Source organism: Notechis scutatus, chromosome 7, assembly GCF_049901735.1.
Source record: "Notechis scutatus isolate UNSWTSFEM ecotype Mainland chromosome 7, rNotScu1.2, whole genome shotgun sequence".
Lineage (NCBI taxonomy): Eukaryota > Metazoa > Chordata > Lepidosauria > Squamata > Elapidae > Notechis > Notechis scutatus.
The window spans coordinates 7486918-7505000 of record NC_142015.1 but is presented as its reverse complement, the minus strand read 5'-3'; the positions used below and the strand labels follow the sequence as shown (position 1 = coordinate 7505000).

Sequence of the window (18083 nt, the reverse complement as noted above, 5' to 3'; positions counted from 1 at the left end):
AATTCATGGCAATAACATAAAAAATGGAAAGAACAAATATTTGAATTTTTTATAAAGCTAAAAAAGTAATTAAGAGAACTATATATACCCCCTGGTCTTACTTCCAGATTATTCTTCCCTCAGTTTTATTTCCACTAACTTTATTTCCTTTTTTAACAAAATTAATTTGTAATGAGAAGTTCACATGATATTAGTTGCTTAAGCTAGTTTGAGTGGACTACCTTTCATTTTCATTTTTAGTCTCTCTGTAGAAGGGGAGCCTGGAAGTCATACAATGTCATTGCTGATGGGATGAAGGAGAGATGGCAATAATGTAATTAAAGGGATTTTTTTTGGAGTTGTTGCACTTTTAATAATAAATATTTTAAGGCCAAAGGAGAGTTAAGATACTTATTGGACTTCTTTTCTATTATCAGCAACTTGCCACTGGGTTCTGAAAGATTATACAGAAAGAGATACAAATACACTATGATAAATCCACTTTCCTAATGTTATTACAAATAATTACGAATATAATCATTGGCCCTCAAGTTAGAGGGTAAAAGCAAGAACCCAAAGACCAACTGCTTTTGGCCATTAAATAGACAACATGGTTAAGGGCAAAGATGCACCAGACCCATTAGGTGGGTTTTATTAAGCAAAATTGTTCCCTAAACCAGGGCATCTGTATCAAATACCAAGTAGTGGTTCTGAAGTATTAAAAAATGCAGAAGAGGTGTGATAACATTCTCAATACTTCCTATCTCATTGTCAGTGAATAAAATATGAGACAATGAAGTTCTTGTGCTTTGGCAGAAGAAGGCAGAAAATTGTCAACAGGTAGCATGTGCCCTGAGACTATGGAAAAATCTTACACAAAAGGTTACAGGAACAAACAATTTATGAGAGGATCCCATCCCTTCCTTTCCCTGTTTTCCTTCTTCCTCTCCCTCCCCTCCCCTCCTCTCCCCCTTGCTTCTTCTTCCCTCCATCCTCCTCCCACCCTCTTCTTCTCCTCCTTTCTTTCCTTCTCCTTCTCCTTCCCATCTCTCTTTTGTTTCTTTAAAAAATAAAGCATGGTAACAACTTCCATCACAGTTATTAAAATTTGGGTTATGTTTCCTATGCCATTTTTTAAACTATTGTGTTTTGGAGGAAGCTACTGAATGATGGCAATTCAACTGTTGAGAGATATTCTACCTTTTTAAATACAACACATTGTAATCACACACCATAAATTCACACACATTTGACCAGACCCCACTGTTCTGTAATTCTGACCATTTCATTTTTCAAGTTCTCAGTATACTTAATTTAATGATTAATTGCAATCATTTACTTGATTTGAAAGGCATTAAAAGTGTCCCCCCCCCCCGAATCCTTACTTTATTGAGGCTTCCATAATGCATGGTCCTGTGTTGCAAGTACAGGAATCTGCATCATGATCCATACCAAGATTATGACCCAACTCGTGGGTCATTATAGCTGCAATTAAAATTGCCTGGATGCTGTTATCCTGGAAAAAGAGAGAGAGAGAGAGAACATTTTTGTCTACAGTTAATCCACCAAGAAACCAGAAGGGACCCCAATTATTTGAAATCTTTGCTCAGGGACTTTCTGATAATAAAAAAGTTAGAAAAAGAAATAATTTACAGGGCTGAGAATAGGTTTCTTGCAGAAAGCATTTATTTTTTCAAAGTTTGATGGGTTCTTTTAGTAGCTTAGAGATGGAGATTTCCTCCACAATTATTTCATTGGAATAATGAGGCAAAAAAGTGTCTACCTATTATGTTTTCTGAGTTAAAAAAAGGAAATATAAATAAAACATTAGCCTCAAAGGGAGTTGAAGGGGTCAGATCCTTTCTTCAAACTGTGCTATTGTTTTATCAGCAACAGGTTTTCTCATTATCCACTGGTTGTAACATGGAAAAGTGCTAAGAAAGTATATTGTTTATCTAAGCCTGAAACAAAAAGATTATGCAAGTAGTCCTCAGTTTATGACCATAACTGAGGCTGGTAATTATGGTCATAAGTTAGGATGGTTGTACAATGGGTCATCATAAGACTGACCCAATTTTACCACCTTTTTATAGTGTTTGTTAAGCAAACACAGTGGTCTTAAAATAAATGTCACAGTCAATCATACAATACTGTGGTTGTTAAATGAATCCATCGTTTGCTTTGGGTTTCTTTCTGCACAAAACCAGAACAAAATGCCAATTTCTGGCAAAACTCATAAATTACAATTACATGATCTCAGGGCACTGGAAATGGCCTTAATTGCAGGTCAAGGGCTCAAAATGCAGTCACGGGATCTCAGAACTTCAAAATCGGGGCACAAGTAGCTTTTGGGAGGTCCATGGCAGTTTGAATAGTCACTAAGACTACTTATACCATTCTTTCAGCTCTTCTGGGTGCATGTGGACCGTGACTTCAGAACATGCACAAATACTTGCATCCAGAAGAAAACTTTAAAGCCCTGAAGATCTGCATCCATCTGTCTGTCTGCATTTATTTAGTTTAGTTACTAAACTTGCAGGCAACATCAGTCCAAAAACTACTTAGTGGATTTTGCTAGCTGTCAGGGTTCCAGAAAAACAAACTCCAACAGCAAAACTCCAACCCAGGCATTTTCTCAAAGTTCAATTTTATTACAGTTGTCATACTGGCACATCTGGGAAAACCCGAATCTGAAAGTTCCAGGTTTTCCTCCAATAAGTAAAAAATTACAAACCCACCCCCTGCACCCATCGTTCCATCACATGCCCCAATCACCATCCATTCCAACTTGAGACATCCCTTCAACCACTCCCACCAGGTGCAGGAAGAACATGACCTTGACTTCAAAGAAGAATGCTATTACGTCTAACCATATACGCTCCCCCCTCCCAACTTCCCAACCGTATGAAACCCTCCTCCCAACTTCCCAAGCTCAAGAATGTGGCAGCGTGGAACCTTCCGGTGCTAATATGGCTTCCAAAGCTGATACTAGCATTTTCAGAATATTGAAGGCTGAAATGCTCCATAGATTTATGAGTGAGTTGGTCCTTCTGAATAAAAATGACTTTCTTACAGGCTCTTCAAATATTGAAAGTTTCTTTTAAAAGCAGATTTAGTATTGTCTAATTTTCTCGCTGTGTATTAATTCAGCCATATAAATCTCGACCCTAAATTTCTCAGAATGAAAGAAGGACAATTCATGTCTGTCATCAAGGTTACTAAGAATATTGTTCAGAAGCCTTGTTTGCAAGTATTGCACCATCATTTGACCTCCTCATTTGCCAATTATGGCAGTTTTTCTTTGACTTCTCCCAATCCAAATATATTTTCATCTTCTGATATATAAGTCAAAGTATACAAAAATCTTGTTCTATGACATTTCCATAGTGCAGGGGTCTCCCACCTTGGCAACTTTAAGACTGGAGGACTTCAACTCCCAGAATTCTAGGAATTGAAGTATGCCAGGCTTAAAGTTGCCAAGGTTGGAGATCCCTGCCATAATGCATTGTGACAAAACACCATCAATTGAGGAAAGACAAAGGGATGTCAAATACATAAATAAATATGGATGAAAATGATGTGGATCAAAAATGAGAAGAGTCTTTATTTGTAATAAAGTTTGTAGTAAACTTTATTTGTAATAAAGGGTGAAATAAGTTTTCACCAACTACAAACATGTAACGCTTATCCTTTTTACCCACCTGAATAACTCCTACAGATGTTAAATCATTGCACATGCCGCCTACGAAAGCTACTCCTAAGACTCCCTTATCGAAGTGAATACCCCTGTAAGAAAGCAGGTGGGGGGGGGAGAGATACAATTTATAGAAGATGGAAGCACAGTCTATAGCATTGGGGCATACATCACACCCTATACCTTTTGCAAACCCCTAGCCTTGTCCTCAGGATGCATTTTCACTACACAGTGATTAGCATGTTATGTGAATCCAGCGCATTAAATTAATTTACATTCTCTGTTTCAAAAAGCCCAGATTCAAGTTTTTTTTAATAATTAAGTTTCTTCTATCAATTTAGCAGTGGTGTTATTGAAGACTAGTTGAGATTGGAAATGCTGGTTGAGTGACAAGTCAAACCAATGGCTGGGAGGGTGGAGAGAAATGGATTTTCTGTATTTTTTACAGTCTCTCCTTCACTTTAATCTGCCCTCCATCTAGCCCTAACATATTTCATGCATTTTTTGCACGGAGCCTGTAGGATTGCTCACAATTGTTATTTGTCCAATATGTTATAGATTTGAGCCAATTAACTTGCCAATTTCACATTCATAAATTATATGACATATAGACTGAGCTCACATTGCCTCTATAAACAAGTCACATTAAGATCTATGATATGGATTCACATAACCTGCTAAGCACAGGTATTGTCCAAGAATAGATATTTTATTATTTTTCTTTATTCTTGGTTTATCTGTGGTATAATGGAAACATTCATTTAGCTGGTGCCGAATGGAAACCAATCAGATTAAAATGCTTATGTGAGTGCGGCCAAAGATATCGTGAGATATAGAGTAAAAGGAACTCTGATATCTGTTCCACTGATTTTTGCACTTCTAAGTAAATAAGTGGATATGTCTACCAATTTATTTGAAAAAATCTTATAAATTACATGCATAATTCTTTTTGGACATCAATTGACTTGGTATTCTTCATTTTTACACATTATTAAACATGGGAAACTGTTAGAACCTGCTTTGTTCTGAGGGCATCATTCCAAATTTGCCAAAAAATCATTTTTGTAACTGCCAAAGCAGAAATGTCCAATCAGAAGCCTCTGCAGTTCCCTACATCTTCTAACATCCAGACCAACTTTAAAGGTGTCACCAAAAGAGGATGTTTAATTGATATAAGAGGATAACCATTTGAGTTTCAATTTCCAAGCCAGGTGAAGTGAAATGAGCATCATTCAAATGTTTTCTCAAAACTAGTTCTAAGCTAAGAAAAAAAGGGTTTGCTTTGACCCAGAAACAAAGTTTACACATAGTTTATAACATACAACACAGAGTGAAAACCACAGAGTGGAACATCGACATTCTCATAATCTTCCACTCCTGGCCACCCCCATCCCCTCTCCCCGCAATCAGACATACGTGAGTAACTGAGCATTATCATTCCTTTTGCGCTTCAGTAGATCTGACTGTCTCCATACTGCAAAGGATTTCACAGTGGGTTCTGATGATCCATTGATCAGAATCTTATCTTCATCAGACCAAACTTCCAAGCCAATCAATATCACATGAATATTGAAAACTTTGTAATACTGTGGAGTGGACAAGGCATCAGTCAGAAACTCAAATAAACATTGAGAAACATTTCAAGACTAAAAGACAACTGACATTGGCTTCTAAAGACAGGCGAACTGAAATTGATTGGGAATCCATTGAAGAGAACCTCTGTAGCGCATAGTTGAGCTATGGAGTTCTTAGTGCTCTCTGAGTTAGTTGATTTACTTACTATTCATTTCAGGTAATGCAATGTCTGCAAGGAAACCACCAAGGTCAGACAGCACAGAAAACTCCACATTTGAGGTACACTAATAATTTAGTGTACCTCAATTTAGTGTATTTATAAGGGATGCGGTGGCTCAATGGCTAAGACGCTGAGCTTGTCGATCAGAAAGGTCGGCAGTTCGAATCCCTAGTGCCGCATAATGGAGTGAGCTCCCGTTACTTGTCCCAGCTTCTGACAACCTAGCAGTTTGAAAGCATGTAAAAATGCAAGTAGAAAAATAGGGACCACTTTGGTGGGAAGGTAATAGCATTCCGTGCGCCTTCGGCATTTTGTCATGCCGGCCACATGACCACAGAGACAGCGCTGGCTTTTCAGCTCTGAAACGGAGATGAGCACCACCGCCTAGAGCTGGAAATGACTAGCACGTATGTGTGAGGGGAACCTTTACCTTTAATAATTTATTAAGCAGAAGAAATAAATAAAATGATAAAGAAGAACCAGGTGATCTTGCTCTTTAATCAAGAACAGAAGGGGAGGAGGATTAAAGGGGAGATTTCACCCACTGATGTTCCTGTTGTTGCTGATTCTAACTGATCATTAAAATAGAAGATAGTCAACAAAGCTAACATGCAGAAGCAATACAATATGAGTAATACAACACAATTTCTTCTACTAAGAGTCACAATCCAATTTCATCTGGATTCCTCTCTCCTGCTTTCTTCTCAGGAATCATGTTCATAATCAATTGAATTTGTAATAGACTTATTCTCTCTTTTTCTTTCTAACTTTCTAGTTCAGATTAATCACAGCCCAGGAAGAATCCAGCTAGAGAATACACTGATTGGATTCTTGCAACACTTTTGGACTTTCATCCTTCCATCACAGTGGTTATATTCACATAAGAGGCTTATTAATCTAGTTACTGAATTAAATTGTTTTCTGGAATAACCTAGTTACTGAACTGTTTTCTGGGCCAAATGAGTCTGCTTTGTTGCATTCAAATCTGGAAAAGTTAAATTCTTGTAGAAGTCTATTTCCTAAGTCTCCTTATCAGATTAATTTTGTTCCATTAACACAGTGAAAATCTGAGTTGGGGCAGGGAGTGGTTTAAATTCAAAAAGTGAAGTTACTTTTGCCATGTCTTCTTACCATATTTACACAGTTGAGAATTTCAAATATTCTCATCCTTACATCAGTGATGTTGCCGCTGTACTTCCTGTACTACAGAAAAGACAAAAAAGTTAAGAAGTGACCATAATTTTAGGGTGTGTGGGGGGTATTGAAGGAGAGAGAAAAAGAACAGAGCTGAGCAGGAAGAAACTTAAAAATCATTGTATTTGCTGAATTGGACAAAAATAATAATTCTATATAAAGCAGTCTAATGAATTCTTTTCTGCTAATTTTTAACCTATATTTGTTCTGTTAACATTAACATTAATTTTTCAGCACCACCCAAGAGGCCTCCTCCTGGTTAGAGAAAAAAATTGTCAGCCTACTGAAATGCTTTCCTAAATTGGATGCTATATTTCCATGTTTAGAGAAATGTAATCTTTCACTACACATCTTATTCTTCATATGTTGATAACTTGAATAAACAAATAGTTGAGGAATGTTTCAAAGAAACCCACAAAACCTGGGATAAAATAAATTCAGGTGGGGTTTCTGGGTGTCAATCTTGCAAAACAGTCTGGACAAGAAGCACACGCAACGCCAACTCTGGGTAGTTACTGTAAGTTTACATTAACAGAGGGTGTGTTTTGGCTCAGCAGTCAAAGACACAGAGCTGGAGAGATGACAGACCCAGATTTTAGAACCAACTGCTGAGCAATGGGTTTAGCTCCTTGCTCAGGTCCTGCCCACCTAGCAGTTCTTAAGCATGCAAATATGATTAATAGGTACCATTTGGGTGGGAAGATAACAGCATTCTGTGTGCATTTGGCATATAGCCATTTTGGCCACAAGTGGAAATTGTCTTCAGACAACACTTGATCCCTCAGCAAAAGAGATGTGCCCCACATCCATAGTCAGACATAGCCAAACATGATATTAACAGAATCCTGAAAGGTTAAAGGACGTCTCTCTGTCCTTCCCCCCTCCCCAAACTTTACAGTCCTAGAAACGAGGACTTGTATGTTTTCCATTCCCCTCCCCCCTTCCTCCTATGGGCTCAGCTGCCTCGTATCTGACCTAGAGTCTGTGGTTCTTGCTGTCTCTCAAAGTCATTCCCATGTCATATTTCCCAAGGAAACAAAACAATGCTTTTGTAAGTTATCTTTTCAGTTAATATTGTCCAACTAGTGCAAAGAAAAAAATGTGAAACTGTTTTGAAATCGTAGCATTAACTAAGCAGCATTCAAAAGAAGGAACATCATTAAGCTGAATTCATAACATGAATTAACATTATAAAGGAGTATTTTCAATATTTGAAAATTCTGTGTATTGATAGAAAATCATGGAATTCACACATTTTCATTTTATATTTTCACAGGGAATGTTGTTTTATAGCAGAACAAGGAGCTTACATTTTTGCAAAAAAAATAACTTTATATGGAAAGAGAATATCACTAGTCACCCTGCTGAGGAGGAAGAACCTGAATTTAAATGACATCAGCCTGAGACCAATTTCCCTGAAAAGAGTTTGACTAAGATGTCCCCTTTTGCAATATTACTAAAAGAGGAAGCTCAAACTGGTATCTAAGTCTCCATGGGCTCATTTTGTGGTCATGAACATAGTTTTATTTTGCTCCAAAAATGTGCATATATTCAGAGATACCTAAATAGTTATTTTCCTGAAAATGCTGCATTGCTACAAATTGGTTATCTAAGTCAAATGTGGCTCTTATTTAGCCAAAGGATCACTTCTATTCGAGCTAGTGGTAGTGGAGAAACAGATTTAATTTAGTGATAGTATGAACAATAACATTGTATAATATTATCTCAACACAATTAGAATTATTTTGAAGATTTATTTTGAAATAAATAAGAAAAAAAAGGGAAAGCAAAGCATCCAGATTTGCCCATCCACAGATTAATTCCTCATGAATTTTGTTCTGGATTTTAGAATGCTAGATTGCTCAAGTAGAAGAGATATATAAGTCTCTTTTGCTCCTTTTTCTATTTCAAAATTTAATTTATGTTCTCGGTATTCAACTTCCTGATCTTTGCATTTCTGGATAATGCATAATTAAAATTTAGATGGAATTTGGGAAGAATTAATGTGCAAATTAGAATATAGTTAAATTTCTAATCTCTTTTCCCTTTGTAAATATTGGTTGAGACCAATAACCAAAAAAATCACAGTATATTTTAAAGCACATTTTAAGATACAATCCAGTTAGAATGTTATGTTTGGTGATGCCTTCAAAAATGGCCATATTAAAAAAAGACAGGAACAAAATTTTGTGCTCAACTCAGAAAGAAAATAGAATGATATCCAAGATACTTACAACTAAATTGTCTGCAACTATGTAAAGTTCAATATATTTTTCAGCCTCCAAATATTCTTCTCCCTAAACAGAACAATAAACAGAAGACTGTTTAGATATGTTGCTCCCTGCAGCCAACAGGCACATGGGTCATCAGATAATCAGAAAATTGCTTGTTATACTCCCTGGTCAAAATACTTGAACTTTCTGAAATATTGGTATCAGCATTTTGAAGAAGACATTTATATAGAGAGAGCTTGTTAAAACTTTAACACCTAGAAGATGTATGAGTGTCTATTACTTGCTTCTTCCCATTATTCTCGTATGCTGGAAAAACATATATTCATGGTTCTTCAGCATATGGAACTACCATATACAAGGTCAGAGAGTTCCTGTGTTGAGCCCTAGATTGCCAATTCTTTTCTTGCTATCTGACAGCTACTTTCTGCTATACACAAGACCTAGTTTGAATAATGTGACCATCACCTGAAATTGAGACTAGACCATTGAAAGGGCAAAGGTGACTATAAAATAATGGACTACCTAAACACACTATATATAAAACCATAACTTGCTGAGGATAAAGAATCTCCAATTGCCAGAAGACTGAAGCCAAAAATCAAGCAGCAGACTTTATAATCATTATTGCATTGTAACAGCAACTTGTTCAAGTCTATCACATTTTAGCAGAAGAAGTTGAGGTTTTGAACTTCCAGGTATGTTTCAGCCAGTTTCAACCTCTGCCATCAAAAGGAAGGAAGGAATTATTATTTTGGATGTAAAGTTTTGTCTTTGAATTTTTCTGTCTCCAGCAATGGAGGAAAACATTGGGAATATGAGGGTCATCTGTAACAAGACTCAATTTGTCTCTTTTAATTCAATCATTACTTCAATCCAATTTGGTGATTCAAATTGGATTGGAAAAATGAGTCAAGGTTATGTTTATTAAGTCTTATTAGAACTCTTGAAGGGATGCGATGACTCAGTGGCTAAGACACTGAGCTTGTCAATCAGAAAGGTTGGCAGTTTGGCGGTTTGAATCCCTAGCACCACGTGATGGAGTGAGTTCCCATTACTTGTCCCAGCTTCTGCCAACCTAGCAGTTCGAAAGCACATAAAAACGCAAGTAGAAAAATAGGGGCCACCTTCGGTGGGAAGGTAACAGCGTTTCATGTGCCTTCAGCGTTTAGTCATGCCAGCCACATGACCACAGAGACGTCTTTGGACAGTAACGGAGATGAGCACTGCCCCCTAGAGCCGGAAACAACTAGCACAGATGTGCGAGGGGAAACTTTACCTTTACCTTAAACATCTTGAAACACTTTGATTTAATATTTTAAACCAGTTTCTTCTCCTATCCCAAGTTCCCTATGTATGCATAAAGGAGGTATTTTATTATTTGATTAAATTTTCTAAACTAATTCAGAAAGTTGAGATGATTTGGGGATTCAGATGAAACCATTTTGATCCAAATGTCCAAATTAACTTTGTGTGACCATAGAAAACAATATAAATCTGGAATATGTATTTTCTGTTCAGTGAGCTTCCATATTTTCTTGTATGGAATGACTGAAATAGAGTTTTAAAAGTGTGTGTGTGGGGGGGTCCTCTTCTATGATTTTTTTTCTAAGCAGTCCTAGAGAATTCTTCTCTTATTTTACCATTTAGAAACAAATAAATGTATCCCTGTTCTCCAACCACGTTATGTACTTGAGAGTTTAATAAGAGACTTACTTTTTCTGGAGTAATGAATAACTTTGAGGTATTTTTGATAGGCTCATCTGATTCCCCAGAATTATGGATTGCTCCACAGGTTTTGGGGGTCTCATCCTCTTTTTCCAGACTTTCATATTTGAAGACTGCGTGTGCTTCACTGTCAGAAAGCTTCAAGGGTTCAATAATGTACATCTCACCGTTATTCTTGAAATACCCACTGCAAAAATAATTGTAGACACTTTTTGAAAAAGGTGATCAGAGATGGATAACCAGTAGGAAATACTATTTGCAGTTGAGGAGTGAACTGCACTGATGATGTCACCTGGTTGGATAGTGAAATGCCTACAAGGAAACCACTAAGCTCAGAGACCACCTAGGACCCTTCGGTGGATAACCAATTTTTAAATGATCCAGTCAACATCCCCATGTGGTTTTGAATCCCTCCTTAAAACTCACCGAAAATTTCATTTTATTTCCTTCCTTTGCTTCTCAAAGATATAGCTACGATCAGAAAAATATAAGCATTTTCAATACAACCATGAAATGTCTATACAATATTTGTATGGTGATAGCTTGGTATGGAATCTAATGGTGTATATTTCCTAGGTTTTACAAAAAATAGAGAAAGTTTCTAGTTATAGAAAAATAAGAATACACTGTCTGAAAGATTACGTTTTTGTGTAAAACTTTATTCTTATAAGGGCGAAAGAGGATATAAAGTATTTCATCCATATATACATTGTTATACACTCAATCAATCAATCTTTATTTGGTCATAGACCAACATATAAAGCACAAAAATCACACTTTTAGGATAAAAAAGGAAAAATATAATTGTTTTAAATTATCTTTAAAATGTTAGAGAAAATACTATGTAGAAACCATAGAAGAATATTTGACTGTGGTCAAGGAAATAAAATCAGACTGATTTGATAATAACAACTTAAGAGTCAGAATGACCAGGATATTTAATAAAGAATATAAATAAGAATTCTTGGCAAGCATCTGCATAAGTGGGTAATGGAGTGAAAAACAGTGCAGAATAACATGGAGTTGGAGGCTGAAACATATGATGAATAGTGGCAGGAACTAGTCTGACAAAAGAAGGACTGGGTAATAACAGTTTTGCAATATTTAAGGGACTGTCACTAAAAAGAGAGGAAAGCACCCCCAAAGCATCTGAAGGCAAGACAAGAAGTTATCAAAGAGAGAGACAACCTAAAACTAAAAAAAAAAAAAATCCTGACAGTGAAACCAATCAACCAGTGGGGACGGTTTGCTTAGAAAATTGTCTAATTGTCTTCATCACTGGATGAATGACAAGAGGAGATTGGACAGCCATTTCTCTGGAATGGCTTTCCAATCTCCTCTACTCAAGTCAGGGTCTCCATTTGAGCTGGAGGTTGAACTAGAAGATCTTGAGGTCCCTTCCAAAATGTTATTCTATCCTCTTGTTATTTTATTATATTTAATCATTTCAATTATTCCTCTACCACATAGACACAGTGTCTGCTCAAAGTGGATTTTTATATATATTTTACTTCAGTAATGCCTGTTGGGAGGACATTGAATATGGTTAAAGATAAAGCTCTTCTGAATTTTGGAATCTTTATACGGATAAGATATCTCGATGGTTGGAGAAGGTGTGCAGTGGTTCAAGAAAGTGTTTCTGGGAAGAACTAAAAAGTCTGCTTGCCTCTTCCTGTACACTTTCTGGCAAGATGCACAGTCTGAATCTTTCTTATCTTCTCTGCCTGTAACATCACCTCCTGTATACAAAGGAGACACAAGCATTGAATCTCTTCTAAACAGATCTGATTTAGCTCCCTACTGTGTCTGGCAGTAGCTCTTCTTGATTTCAAACAAAGTCCTTCTTTTTTCTGAACATGTCCTGGATCAAACCCAAGTAACTTGAATGAAAGAAACTGATTGCCAACAGCAGTAATAATATTTACACTCTTAATAAAATGAATAAATGATAAAACACTATCTTACTTCAAGCCGTCACAAGCCCTGATGACTGCACTTGAGTCAGCATCATTCTGGATGTGTCCATGATAATAGCAGTGGTCCTGTATGGAGGCAAGAGAGCTATACCAGTTAAAGCTTGTTTGCAGTGTGATTTGATGAGCAGTTCAATGTATTCCACAACATCAATGAAAAAATGAGTAAGAGAGCAGCTAGTTGAGGGGGAACCTGCTTAGGTTCAAAATGAACATATTGTTCAAAATGAACATAGGATCGGATAATCACAAGTCTCCATTAAAGGAAGTCACACTTCCTTTAATGGAGCCCCATTGATGGCAAAATGCTAAGAACTTTTGGGCAGACAATCAACCAAGAAATTTAAAAAATATTCAAATAACAATCTTTTCTCTCCACCAACCTTGTCTTCTTGGAGGTCAACTCTAGAACTGCACCACAGGATTTGATGAATAATCTCTCAAACGTAGGAAAAAATCCCACATTTACTAATGGTATCAATTAATTGTTATTTCCTTCAGCCCACAGAATGAAAAATATCAGAAACATACATCAAAAATATAAATACACAATACCAACAAAGATGCCTATATAACCTGGAAGTCTCCAACTGGTGGTTAAATTTTGATCACTGACATCTTCTGGAAGCAGGACCAATGTAGATATCAAAATCAGCAGATTTCTGTTACCCATTAAGTAGGGACAGTGTGTATGAGTCAACAGTTTTTGGAAACGGAGGACAGATTTTTTTTTTTTTAATTTCTGAGAGGAAGTGGCCATGGACCTAAGGAAACATATTAGTGCTGTGATATTGTAATGTTCTGGCTGCTTTTAATGAGAGGGAAATATAATGGATTTCTATATTCTGTACAAATAAAGTTATTTCCTCTCACTTTTGCTGTTCCGAACAAATGATTTTGCAGGTATCACTGTACTCTGGTTTAAAAAGCAAAGTACATCCTATCAACCTGATGTTTTCATAACAAACCTATTTGTGAGGCTCACTCTCTGAAATGTTTGCTTTTAATCAGTAGCAAAGAATTGATTGATTGAAACATTGCCCTAGTAATTGAATAAGTAGAACAGATTGGGTTTTAACAATCCACACACTTACACAAAACATGCTAAATATAAGACACTTCATGCATACATAGCCTTCCTGTTTGAATAGCCTGGTCTGGTATATGCCTATTTGGAATATTGTGCTCAAATATTCCTCTCAATTTATTTCCTACAAGTAAGACACTCTGGATATTACCTGAACTGGAGGGCTTGTTGTAATTTCTCTGCCATCAGGGGAATAATGAGTCTCTGTATAATCTTTTGAAAAAAGTCGTCTGGAAAGAATGCAAAGAAGGCATTATTTATACCAGGAATTAAGTAGGAAAAGAGATAATTGTATAATAAGTCTACAACTACTGCATTTTAGGCATATTGTTTGGTATCAGAAGAAATGAGCAGGTATTTCAATCTCATGAGGACTGCTACTTAAGAGGAGTGAAGCCTATACTAGATTCATCTTAGCAAAGAGATTTGCACCAAGGAAGCTGTGCAATTCTCTTTATCACAGCTCAGAGGTGGTATGATTGACCAGGAGAAAACATTTTGTATTGCCTCTCCTTTGATTCCTCTGATCTATGCAACAATCCAGTGTAGCTGCTACATCTGCAAAGGAGAGTAGTGTAACTCCATTTACTCAATAGTAAAGGGATTCGTACTATTTAGGAAGAAATCAAGGGAAGGGATGCCTTAAATCTTGATTCAGAAACATCTCTCTTGTTTCAAAACAATAGCATTGAGTCATTCTCTACTCCTGGTGTCACATCCATGCTGTTCTCTTGCTATTGCCTTCTATGTTTCCAGTCTAGGCATAGCCTTGGTATTCATTGCTAGTCTCCCACCTCCAGCTCTGCTTTGCTTCCAAGTCCAAACATGGTCATCCAGATGCTACCCATGAAGTTCTACACAGCCTTCATAATTAAGCAGTAGAAAAGGGAAGCACTAGAATTTCTAATTTCTCTAATTGTATAAGATAGAGTGAAATATACATACATACATACATACATACATACATACATACATACATACATACATACATACATACATACACACACATAGGGCAGTTTCTTTGTAGCTTATACTTAATATTAAAGGCAATATATATTTAGAGAGTTCATATAGATTGTCAATACAAAAATGCACTCTAAAATCCAAGCCAGAACTTTATTTCCAATGCTCCCACTATGTATCAGGATCTTAAAGCTATTATTAAATTGCAAGAGGGCTGCAGAGATTCTAAACAACTCTTCCCATGTTTACAGTGCAGTGGCTGCTATACTAATTTAAAAGATGATGTGGCATTTACTGGTTTTAGGGCAATGAAAATGACACCATTTCTTTTAGCAGTGTTAGCAGTTTATGCACATGTGAGAAATCCAGTCTAGAACTAAGAGAAATTTCTTGACATTGAGCACAATCAGTGGAATTGCTTGCTTCTAGAAGTTGAGGATACTCCACTGGAGTTTATAAAGAAGAGACTGGGCAGCCATTTGTACATAATGGTATAGGGTCTTCTATTTGAGCACAGGGTTGGATTAGAAAACATCCAAGCCTCTTTCCAACTATGTTATTCTGTTCCGCTAAAAATAATTTTAGTCTATTTCTATTTCCCATACTGAACCAAATCTGTTAATAAAAGTGCTACAGCCTGGCTGAGTGAGTCAATGAAAGACCAAAAGCAGGTTCCAATGGATACTATTATACTGATATAAGCAGGTAGAAAATCTGTTTATTATTGTCTTTATTAATATCTGGATTTACAGTTCAAATGAGCATCCCTGAAACAACTGTCATAGCATTCTTAACAACAAAAATAGGGTGTGTTGAAATCTGGGTCTGTTTAGGTCAAGCTTCTTTAGATTTAGGTTGCCTCTTTCATGCCTTAATAGGGCATGCCATTTCATGCTTTTCATGCTTCAATGTGTACATTCTGGTGAAACTTGAGCAGCTACATAGGGCTCTTAGCAAACATACAGATTGATGGGGTGTCTGTGGAGCAGCATGAATGTATAAACAATAATTTTTAAATCCCTGTAATATTTCATAAATAACCTAGGTAATTCAAGGTACAGAAGTTTATGAGTCTTGAGTGGTTCAACCTTATCTAGAAATGTTAGGATCAAGCAGAGTAGCATTGAAAGTAGGAATAAAAATTATCAGTTCTGGGCTAAGACATAATTAACATGATCAATGACTATACATCTACATCCACTACATTTAGGTGATGTTAAATTTAATTTAATTTTAATTTGCCAAACAAAGCAATACAATTATTATTTATGTAGGATTATGTCCAAGAATATACATTTTTCACATTGTCTTTGAAAAGTTAAGGGAACTTCTATGTTAACATACTTATTTTTTTCTAGGTTAAGGACCACTGGCTCTCCATTCACTTTAAATTCATATTTCACGGTATCTTCATATTTGGTCTGAAATGCAAAGAGTGCAGTGTTTATTTTTTAAAAAATAAATGTGTACTCACTTAACTAGTCTATAACTGTGTCAAATGGAGACCCATAGCCAATTAGATCTAGAGTATTTCATCTGGTGCTTGGAAGGCGCTGTAAAAATTTCTTAAATTAAACTAAACTTGCTTGTATAACTTCAAGATCTCCTTTTCTAATTAAACATCTTGGTGAATGATGTTGGGCTGGGACAATGACTTGAAAGTCATTGTGAGCTATGGCTGAGGATGGACTTGAATCTAGTCCTCAACCTAACCTTGAGCTACAACCACTACACCGTGTTCACCTAGAAACCCAACTTTTATATTTCAAAGTGATGCATTCTAGGAAGGTAGAAAGGATAGTTTCATATCTCATGGTTCACAGTTATCACTGCTTCTCATCGTCTTCTATGAAGGATGACCCAAGAGCATAAAAAGGAAGAAGAAATCTTTTAAAGTTACCTATTAATAGTAACTTTATTTCAGGCACACGTGACCAAATTCACATGTGTAGAGCTCAAACTAACTATTTCATCGTATTCTGCCTAGAATACAGGAATCTCCCTAGATTGATTGCCCTCTCTTGGAAACAGATAAATAAGATTCATGGAATTGCTGGGGGTGGGGCATAAGTCTTGGATCTTTTGCAATTCCTCAAAAATGCAATTGCTAATTTCCTGCTTGCTTGATCTCTCCACCCTGTCTGACTGGGCATTTCCCAAGACTTTATTAGTTATAGTTACCTATTAACATTAGGAAATTAATGTTCTAAGTCTCTTCAATTGTGGGTGGATTGGGCAACCATATAAATTTGTTTAATAAATAAATAATCCAAGCAGGCATATAGATTGCACTGCAAAAATGCAGATAACCATCAGTTTTTTCGGACTTCTACAATTTGACAGACTTTTAATCACAATGAAATGGACTTTCAGAGATTTACAGTCTTATATGACATCTTTACTTGCAGCACTCTCTAGAAATCTCTCTGTGCAAATATAATTCAAAGTGTTCAGATCTCTAAGGTTTAAAACAGAATCAGATCCAACCTAAAAATGAAACAGGTGATATGTCCCAATTACAACCTATGTCCCATTGTCACTTTTTATAGTCTATGAATTCTGACAAATATGTGACTGTAATAATTTCCCTTTACAAAACACAAAATAACCTTCAAAATGAACACTAAAAAGTTGGAATTTCATGGAAATTTGTTTGAAGAACCTAAATGGCAAAAATTTGAAAATAGTACAGTTTTAACTCTAACTTTGCTTCATAATAATCTTGAGCAAAATCTAGGATCACATTTATCAATGAATAACTTGATGAAATGCAGTATTTTTCCTTACCTTTTCCTCACGCTTCTGAAGTCTTTCTTTGGGCAATGAGGGAATTTTTTGTGGATACACTACTTCATAATCTTTAACTTTCCCAGATTCCAGGATTGTAGAGCTCCCTTAATTGAAAGGAAGGAAGGAAGCAAGGACGGAAGGAAGGAAGGGAGAAAGAAAGAAAGAATCACTTTGCTATGTTATTCTAACATTTTCATGTGTACTACATAATTTGGTATTTAGTTATCGTGTATGATGGAGTCTCTTTCTAGTGGAACACAGCACAGAAAATTTATGTGCATATGAATTTTCCCCTACCGAAAGGAAAAGTTAAAATTCCCTCCTGCTTAGAGCACAGAAAAAGCAGCATTTTCCCTTTTGACTCCCTTTCTTCTCTATAATGTTTTCTCCATCAATTACTGTTCTAATTTTGGAAGCTTCTCACTTGGTAAGGACAACCCCATTTTTCCTTACTTTTTAAAAAAAGTCAGGGCTACTCCAGCCAGCTTTTAACCCTTAATTGTGTTTGGACAACCATTTAAGGCAATTGAATATTATTGTTTGTAATCATATGTGGGAATGGCTTGGGAGACAGCAGAAAAACACTGGTTAACTGGCATGCAAAATGTATCTCAGCCCACAGAAGGAAGGAGAACACAGGAAGCATATC

At 36.3% G+C, this 18083-nt stretch overlaps 1 protein-coding gene across 1 annotated transcript in view; it reads right to left on the bottom strand.

Moving 5' to 3' along the window:
• Positions 1-18083, bottom strand: part of LOC113420980 (zinc metalloproteinase-disintegrin-like NaMP) — a 28450-nt gene that overhangs the window by 9457 nt on the left and 910 nt on the right. The window contains exons 2-11 of the mRNA XM_026681161.2: positions 17432-17538; positions 15989-16065; positions 13833-13911; positions 12587-12663; positions 10610-10808; positions 8897-8959; positions 6600-6671; positions 5090-5259; positions 3681-3765; positions 1365-1495 (exon numbers count right to left, since the gene is read on the bottom strand). Of these exons, the coding sequence (XP_026536946.2) occupies positions 1365-1495; positions 3681-3765; positions 5090-5259; positions 6600-6671; positions 8897-8959; positions 10610-10808; positions 12587-12663; positions 13833-13911; positions 15989-16065; positions 17432-17538 (1060 nt within the window). The remainder of the gene's footprint in view (positions 1-1364; positions 1496-3680; positions 3766-5089; positions 5260-6599; positions 6672-8896; positions 8960-10609; positions 10809-12586; positions 12664-13832; positions 13912-15988; positions 16066-17431; positions 17539-18083) is intronic.